Source organism: Cervus elaphus, chromosome 5 (assembly GCF_910594005.1).
Source record: "Cervus elaphus chromosome 5, mCerEla1.1, whole genome shotgun sequence".
Taxonomy (NCBI): Eukaryota; Metazoa; Chordata; class Mammalia; order Artiodactyla; family Cervidae; genus Cervus; species Cervus elaphus.
Genome location: NC_057819.1, coordinates 48,419,258 through 48,428,858, shown reverse-complemented (window position 1 = coordinate 48,428,858; position 9,601 = coordinate 48,419,258). Strand labels below are relative to the sequence as shown.

The 9,601-nt window shown below is 37.6% G+C and overlaps 1 protein-coding gene across 1 annotated transcript; it reads left to right on the top strand.

Annotated features, from left to right (window-relative positions):
* The first annotated feature begins 7,324 nt into the window (after positions 1–7,324).
* On the top strand, positions 7,325–9,019 carry LOC122694120 (T-complex protein 1 subunit zeta-like). The gene has a single exon (XM_043902426.1). It carries the CDS (start codon positions 7,325–7,327, stop codon positions 8,693–8,695), a length of 1,371 nt encoding a protein of 456 aa, XP_043758361.1. The 3' UTR covers positions 8,696–9,019.
* The last annotated feature ends 582 nt before the right edge of the window (positions 9,020–9,601 follow it).

Here is a 9,601-nt window from a genome sequence, read left to right as displayed (position 1 = left end):
ACAAATGTCTATCTATATCAACACTACTAAATATCAACAACCCTGTCATTCCTTTTCCTAATACTATCAGCTCATTCATTATACATTTGACAATATGCTTTCTGTCTCTTTAAAATTATGGGCACATAGTTTCACAAGTCTCTCCGTCTTGACATAGAGAACTCAGTCTCTCAGTTACTGAACTCAGTCTCAATATCTCTTTGATAATTTGTCTAAATACTAAAACACTAAGTTAAATATTACAGACAAATTTTAAATAAAAGGATAGGATGAGAAGGGAATCAGTACCTACATACAAATATATACTTGTTTTTGTTTTATTTGGTTTTTTGTTAAGCTGCTTACAGGGAACTTTCTATGAGGTCATAGGAAGTATTGGGGGGAAAAAGAGCATTAAAACAGGGTTCATAGGCATCTTAACCACTCATCTAATGGTCTTTAGGACCATTGAGAAGCCAATCTTCTATCAAAGATAGTCCTGCTACATGCCATACATTTAGTGTAATCTTGGGATTATATTCATACTATGATAGGTAGCTCAGGTTCATGGGTCTTGTACAGCATTCAGTGGCCATAGGAGCTCAGTGAGAAATTGATTTCCATTTTTAAAAAGGGGAATATTTTACTCAAGAAAAGAGCAAGAATCATCTCTAAAGCCCTCAAGGTCTGTGCCATGATACTCCTTTCAGTAATTGGCAGCGGTTTCATGAAACTTTCCTATCTGCTTAAGAAACTTGAAATAAGATTGGATACACTGGATTATTTGGTCAAAGAAGCAGAATGACTCACACTGCATTTTGAAACTGATATAAATCTCCCCCCCCCACCCCCCGGCATCTCATTCAATACTGAAAACCTAACAGATCACTTGGTAAATCAGTTAAATCTGGGGAAGGACATCCCAGGCAGAAGAAATAGCACATGCCTATTTGATTTTGTCACTTCTACTACTGAAAGGGACCAATCAACAACTGTACCTCTTTTCCCCCATATTACAATGTACACAGTATAGCAATTGGTTCTTAATTTTGGAGCAAACACCTCAACGTGCTCAAGATCATGTATTAAGATAACTCCTGTTTTAGTCTAAGACCCTGTGTGACTATGCTGACAGAACTTCCCATAGACCTGTATTGAGTATTTGATATAGACAAAAGATAAACCTTCACTATGATAATTAAATAATATTTTGAAGCATATCCTAAGTGATATAAGTGCAATAGTTACATTGAGAGCTTTCTCTGTTTTATATTTTACTAAAATGAATGTGTTCATTCATCTGCTGAATTTTTATCCAGAGCTTAAGTTCTCTTTTAGGGGACTGTGTTTGGAGTAGTTAAAAAAAAAAAAAAAAAAGACAGCAAGAGATGGAGACAGTGACAGAGAAAGAAACAGAAATATTTGCATTCCAGAGGTGGAAGACAAATATCAAACCAAATGAAAAAAAAAAAAAAAAAGTGAAATTATACATGATTTTAAATGGTGATAAAAGCAGAGGAGGAAAAGTAAAGCAAGCAAGCAAAATAATGAATATTGCAATATAATGTTATAGTGTTAGATGACCTCACAGAATAATATGAAAAATACTTGAAATTAGCCATGAGATTCCACATATATGAGTTAATATATGACATTTGCTTTTCTTTTTTTGAATTACTTTATACATATATGTGGAATCTATAAAAATAGTATAGGACTTCTCTGGTGGCCTAATGATAAAGAATCTGCCTGCCAATGCAGGAGAGAGGAGTTCAATTCCTGATCTGGGAAGATCCCACATGTCCATGGAAAAAAGGAAAAATGGTACAGATGGACCTATTTTCAAGGCAGGAACAGAGACTCAGGTATAGAGAATGGACATGTGGACACAGTGAGGGAAGGGGAGGGTGGGACGCATTGGGAGATTAGAATTGACATATACACTACTATGGGTAAAACAGATAGCTAGTAGGAACCTGCTATAAAGCACGGGGAACTCAGCTTGATGCTCTGTGAGGACCTAGAAGGGTGGGTGAGAGGGAGGTCCAAGAAGGAGGAGATATATGTATATATATATATATAGCTGATTCAGTTCATTGTCAACAGAAAATAACACAACATTGTAAAGCAATTATATTCTTATACACACATACATATATATGTATGGAGAAGGCAATGGCAACCCACTGCAGTATTCTTGCCTGGAGAATTCCGTGGACAGAGGAGCCTGGTGGGCTGCTGTCCCTGGGGTTGCACAGAGCTGACAGGACTGAAGCGACTTAGCAGCAGAGCCAGCATATATGTATATATATGAAATTAGCCAATTTACCACTCCAGTTAGTAGGTACACCATGTCCAAAATCTCCAAAACAAGACAGTGCCTAATTCATTCAAAGAAGAGTTTTAGCTCAACTGGGGATGATTTTTCTCTTCTTTGAATATTTTACCTCAATCTTCCTCTATGTAGTTAACTATTTATTATTCAAATTAGACAAACTTCTCTGAAAACCTTGCTGTCCATTTGTTCAACAAATATTCATCTAGGTACTATGTCAAATTTCTTTGATTTCTTCCCAAATTGCAATGAAAACTGCTTCAAATAATGCAAAAATCTATAACAAAAGCATGTTTCTTAAGGGACACATTGAACTATTTCAAAATAATAGAATATGTTTGGTTATTTGCCAAAGACTGGAAGGGTGGAAGGAGATAGAGCTGGAAATATTTTTTTAGGGATTTTGTATGTCATTTCATTTTTATTCACTGATGGCTGTATAAATAAAAATGTCCTCTGTTACACTTTTTGGGGATTGAAAAGTGTTTTGAATTTTCCTCATTCCCTATATCTTTATTTCTTAGTACTGAATTTGTGAGTACATAGTAGATGACAAATTCAAGTATTCAACTCTTTGTCCATGTTTCAATTTTCTTATATAGTCCACAAATCTTAAAATTCTAATATAAATATACTGTCTGTGGGCAGTCATATTTTCCAATTAACTTTTCATCAAATTGTGTCTTCATTTACCCAGAAATATAACTTTTGTTTCTCCTCTTCCTTCCCTCTTTTACTTTGTTATTTTTCAAGAGAGGATATGTACCTTATTGGTACCGAGGATATGTACAAATTGCTGAAAAATTCAATTTTTCTATCTGTTAGGAGATATATTTAATTCTATATAAAATACACACTGAAGCTAAGTTATTTTTATTTTTTTAATTATGCACTTTGAATAAGTAAAAGATTTACTAGGAAAAATAATCTTTGGGATTACTCTCAGCGTTGACAGAGAAATATCCAAAGGAGTTAAACTTCTCAATAAATTATATGACATAATTTAAAACTCAGGAATGTAGAAGACAGGTTTTACTTACTGACAGATAACTTTTACTGATGAGAAGAATTGGAAATGTAATGAAATTATGAAAGAAAGAAATGATCAATTGTGAATTAAAGTGAAAAAAAAGACAAGTGGGTTTGTGACTAATGCTGCAAACAAGTTGACTTTTACTTTGTGTATATATAGTCCTTTGAGCCTAACCTGATGGGATGAATCCTAAATACTTGCTGAAAAGCATTCATAAGATTTAGTTCTCTACTCATCAGGGGAATCAACTTTATTGTGTTTCTTTGAATAAATGTGGTGTATTGGCTGAATTCATAGACTATTACATACTAAACAGAGGGTTTTATTTAATAATAAAATAAATCTGTAAAGCCAGGATTATATGGGACATTTCTCAGTGTCATTCACAACAATGAAGGGGAAAGTGGCTGGGCGGGGAATGTAAAGGATCAAGAAGGTTTAAAATGGTCAGAGGAAGTTGAAAGAAAGCACAGGAGGGAGTGGAAATGAGTAAAGGATATATCAACCACACCCTAACTGAAACCCATCCAGAACACATTTGCATTGAAACAAATCTATGTTTACTCAGTTCCTTATAGCAAGATGAAGCATACCCCAGGGTAAAATGAAGAATATTTTAATAAATAGAAGTTGGGAGGGGCTTAAAGAAAGAAAGTGAAGTCTTTCAGTCTTGTCTAACTCTTTGCAACCCCGTGGACTCTAAACTACCAGGCTCCTCCGTCCATGGGATTCTCCAGGCAAAAATACTGGAGTGGGTTGCCATTTACTTCTCCAGGGGATCTTCCCCACCCACGGAACGAACCCAGGTGTCCTGCATTGCAGGCAGATGCTTTACCCTCTGAGCCTCCAGGGAAGCCCTGGGAGGGGCTTAAGGAGAATTTAAAAAGAGGGAACCATTGCTGAATTTGAAGCAAGGTTAATTTGATGATTGGATATTCCAAGATATTAAAACCTGGCAAGGTTTGCCATTGATGAAGAAGCAGGGATCAGTTAAAAATGCAGGTGATATACATTGGAAGGGGAGAGTCTTCTGGTGATTGTGCCTGTACCAGGTCAATGTTCATGTTGGGTTGCCCACAGCGCCAATTTCTATTTCTTCAAAGGAAAAAGACAAAGAAAGATTAGCTGAAAGCCTTAATCACCTGATTTATCTGAAGATCATAAATTTACAGTGTCACATTCTGACTACTTTTATAATAGAGGCAAAACACTGAAAATTATTTGATTAATATTGAATGAGTGCTTTTGTCAAGTGAAATCACAGAAATGAATGGGTCAAAGGAACTTAAATGTACTGACAAAATTTAGGTAGATTGATACAGTGTGAAATATTCATCAAATGTGGAAGAAAATGAAAACAGGAGGAATCTGACCAGCAGAAATATAAGAGATATTTGAGTTCTTTGGGAGTTTGACAATAAGTATAGCAGCAAAAATGATGCTGTTCAGGAATGGAATAACAGCACTAATATTTTACAGATGGGAACATTCTGGGTAATGGTTAGATACATGCTGTAGCCATACTAATTAGAATGAATTAAGGAAAGTGAAGAGCACTAGAGATGATGTCCAGTCATATTCAAATTACCCAGTTTGATGCCAGTATGGAAAAAGCAGATACAAGCTCACTACTCACAGATTTAATGAATGAGAATGCATAAGATGATCTCAGTAAAAGTATGAAAGTCATGGAAAAAAAATGAGAGACTATCTTTTTAAACAAGTTTAAAGATGACAAAGAATGGCATTGTGACTCTGAATGGATAAAAAGAACATTAGTGGGACAACTGATAAAAGTTAAATAAAATCTGTATATTACATAAATAATATTTTATCAAGGTTAATTTTGTGATATATATTATAGAACTGTGACTATTTAAGAGAATGCCCTTTTAATAAGCACACAATTATATACACAATTATTTAGATATAAAGGAGCAACTCATTTACATCTTACTCTTACATATATGTGTATGTATCTGTACACATGCACACAAGTTTTGTAAAATACGTATGTAGAATAGGAATAAATTTGCAAGGATTTTATTTTTAATATTTTTTTAAAAACTAGTATAAGTTTAAGATATTTAACAAAGAGGTTGAAAAAATCTGAAGAGAACATGATGTGGCATGAGCCTCAAATTCAAATTCATTTACATAAGTGTGAAAAAGTCATGACTTAGAAAGAACATCATGGCAGCAGAGGTCAAAGGGATGCTTACATTTCTTCCTGACCGTTAGTTGTGTGGAGTGTGGGAAATGAGCAAACTCCAGTTGAGAAGGCTTAAGATGAAGTATTGTATTCAAGAAAATGGCAAACTAAAATTATTTTATTATTATTATTGGAATGGAGACTGTTGTTCAAGCAAAGAAGAGGTAAGCTTGTATATGTATAAGCTGATTTTTTCCAGCTAGTATTGAAATTACAGATGAATTATGTAGTTATTTTTTCCCTGTGAAACTAAGCAGATCCTACTGGAACTGGGCACAGGTCCCTGGCCTCATTAGGGAAATGTACCAACAGAGAGAGCCAAACACCCGGACCCAGGCAGCCTGCACTCCACAAACTGAGTGATCAACAGTGTGGAACTGGGCAAGGGAAATTGATAAACTGATAAAATAGATCCCAGTTTGGAAAAAATAACCCAGTGAAAATAGAGTAAATAATATAGTCAAGTTTCAACTAAAAATCTAATATGCTTTCTAATTAATTTAGTTTTCCATCCAGGTTTTAATCATTCAATACCATAATGACTGTGACATATAAAAATGGAACAAAATGTATTTTAAACATGTTTTTTATGCTTTCTTTACTCTGCAGTCTATTTTTGAGGACATCTAAATTTAATCTTAGTTTCATTGAGTTAGACAAGACTGTGGTCCTGTTATCAAGTTGGCTAGTTTTCTGTGATTATGGTTTTAGTGTCTGCCCTCTGATGCCCTCTCGCAACATCCACCGTCTTACTTGGGTTTCTCTTACCTTGGACATGGGGTATCTCTTCACGGCTGCTCCAGCAAAGCGCAACCTCTGCTCCTTACATTGGACGAGGGGTATCTTCTCACAGCAGCCCCTCCTGACCTTGAGCGTGGAGTAGCTCCTCTCTCCTGCAGCCACTCCTTGGAGGTGGGGTAGCTCCTCTCCGGTGGGGCCCCTGACCTCCGGGGTGGGGTAGTTCCTCTCAGCCTCCGCCCATAACCTGGGGCTTGTGGCAGCTCTTCTCAGCTGCCGCCCCTTACCTCGGGTGTGGGGAAGCTCCTCTCCGCCGCCAGTCCTGCGCTGTCTCAGCCTGGTGCTCTCGGCCACTACCCCTGACCTTGGGCGAGAGGTAGCTCCTCACGGCCACGCTTCTGTGTGGGGGTCGCAGCCCAAGACAGTCGGGTCATGATGGAGAGGTCTGACAGAATGTGGTGCACTGGAGAAGGGAATGGCAAACCACTTCACTATTCTTGCCTTGAGAACCCCATGAACAGTATGAAAAGGCAAAATGATAGGATACTGAAAGAGGAACTCTCCAGGTTGGTAGGTGCCCAATATGCTACTGGAGATCAGTGGAGAAATAACTCCAGAAAGAATGAAGGGATGGAGCCAAAGCAAAAACAATACCCAGTTGTGGATATGACGTGATAGAAGCAAGGTCCGATGCTGTAAAGAGGAATATTGCATAGGAACCTGGAATGTTAGGTCCATGAATCAAGGCAAATTGGAAGTGGTCAAACAGGAGATCACAATAGTGAATGTCAACATTCTAGGAATGAACTGAAATGGACTGGAATGGGTGAATTTAGCTCAGATGACCATTATATCTACTACTGTGGGCAAGAATCCCTTAGAAGAAATGGAGTAGCCATCATGGTCAACAAAAGAGTCCAAAATGCAGTACTTGGATGCAATCTCAAAAATGACAAAATGATCTCTGTTCGTTTCCAAGGCAAGCCATTCAATATCATGGTAATCCAAGCTTATGCCCCGACCAGTAATGCTGAAGAAAGTAGCAACAGCCCAGGATGACATAACTGGTGATGGTACTACTTCCAATGTCCTCCTCATCAGAGAGCTGCTGAAGCAGGCGGATTTCTACATTTCTGAAGGTCTTCATCCCAGAATAATTACAGAAGGATTTGAAGCTGCAAAGGAAAAGGCCCTTCAGTTTTTGGAACAAGTCAAAGTAAGCAAAGAGATGGACAGGGAAACACTTATAGACGTGGCCAGAACATCTCTATGCACTAAAGTTCATGCTGAACTCTCTGACGTCTTAACAAAGGCTGTAGTGGACTCCATATTGGCCATTAAAAAACAAGATGAACCTATTGATCTCTTCATGGTTGAGATCATGGAGATGAAACATAAATCTGAAACAGATACAAGCTTAATCAGAGGTCTCGTTTTGGACCACGGGGCACGGCATCCTGATATGAAGAAGAGAGTAGAAGATGCATACATCCTCACGTGCAACGTGTCATTAGAATATGAAAAAACAGAAGTGAATTCTGGCTTTTTTTACAAGAGTGCAGAGGAGAGAGAGAAATTAGTGAAAGCTGAAAGGAAATTCATCGAAGACAGAGTTAAAAAAATAATCGACCTGAAAAAGAAAGTCTGTGGTGATTCAGATAAAGGATTTGTTGTTAATAATCAAAAGGGAATTGATCCCTTTTCCTTAGATGCTCTTGCCAAAGAAGGCATAATAACTCTGCGCAGAGCTAAAAGGAGAAACATGGAAAGGCTGACTCTTGCTTGTGGTGGGATAGCCCTAAATTCTCTTGATGACCTAAATCCTGATTGTTTGGGACATGCAGGACTTGTCTATGAATATACATTGGGAGAAGAGAAGTTCACCTTTATTGAGAAATGTAACAATCCTCGCTCTGTCACATTATTGATCAAAGGACCAAATAAGCACACGCTTACTCAAATCAAAGATGCAATAAGAGATGGCTTGAGGGCTGTTAAAAATGCTATTGATGATAGCTGTGTAGTCCCAGGTGCTGGTGCAGTGGAAGTGGCAATGGCAGAAGCCCTGGTTAAATACAAGCCCAGTGTAAAGGGCAGGGCCCAGCTTGGAGTTCAAGCATTTGCTGATGCATTGCTCATTATTCCCAAGGTTCTTGCTCAGAACTCTGGTTTTGACCTTCAGGAAACACTAGTTAAAGTTCAAGCAGAACATTCAGAATCCGGTCAGCTTGTGGGTGTGGACTTGAACACTGGTGAACCAATGGTAGCAGCAGAAGCAGGCATATGGGATAACTATTGTGTAAAGAAACAGCTTCTTCACTCCTGCACTGTGATTGCCACCAACATTCTCCTGGTTGATGAGATCATGAGAGCTGGAATGTCTTCTCTAAACGGTTGAATTGAAGCTTCCCTTTTATCTGAATCCTGAATACTACAGAGTGATCCTAATAATACAGCTATGGAATTTTGGTCCAAGCTTCAAATGATCTTCAAAGGATTTTCTTTTCCCATATTAAAAAAGGAGAGAACATTGGCACCTATTCAGATTCTGAAGTTCTGAAATTATAATTACAGTATTTTTTAAATTGCACTGCAGTGTCCACATACAGCAGGTCATACTTACCCAGTAAACAGGACATTTTGCTTTACCCTCAGTGATATAAAAATATTAGATAAGCATATGTTATCTACCTTGTTATTAAATATTCATTGAAAAACAAAACAAAACAAACAAACAAACAAAAAGAAACCAAAGTTGAATGGTTCTATGAACACCTACAAGACCTTTTAGAACTAACACCCAAAAAAGATGTCCTTTTCATTATAGGGGACTGGAATGCAAAAGTAGGAAGTCAAGAAATACCTGGAGTAACAGGAAAATTTGACCTTGGAGTACGGAATGAAGCAGGGCAAAGGCTAATAGAGTTTTGCCAAGAGAACACAATAGTCATAGCAAACACCCTCTTCTAACAACACAAGAGAAGACTCTACACATGGACGTCACCAGATGGCCAACACTGAAATCAGGTTGATTATATTCTTTGCAGCCAAAGATGGAGAAGCTCTATACAGTCAGCAAAAACAAGACCAGGAGCTGACTGTGGCTCAGATCATGAACTCCTTATTGCCAAATTCAGACTTAAACTGAAGAGAGTAGGGATAACCACTAGACCATTCAGGTATGACTTAAATCAAATCCTTTATGACTACACAGTGGAAGTGAGAAATCGATTTAAGGGACTAGATCTGAGAGACAGAGAGGCTGATGAACTATGGACGGAGGTTAATTACCTTGTACAGGAGA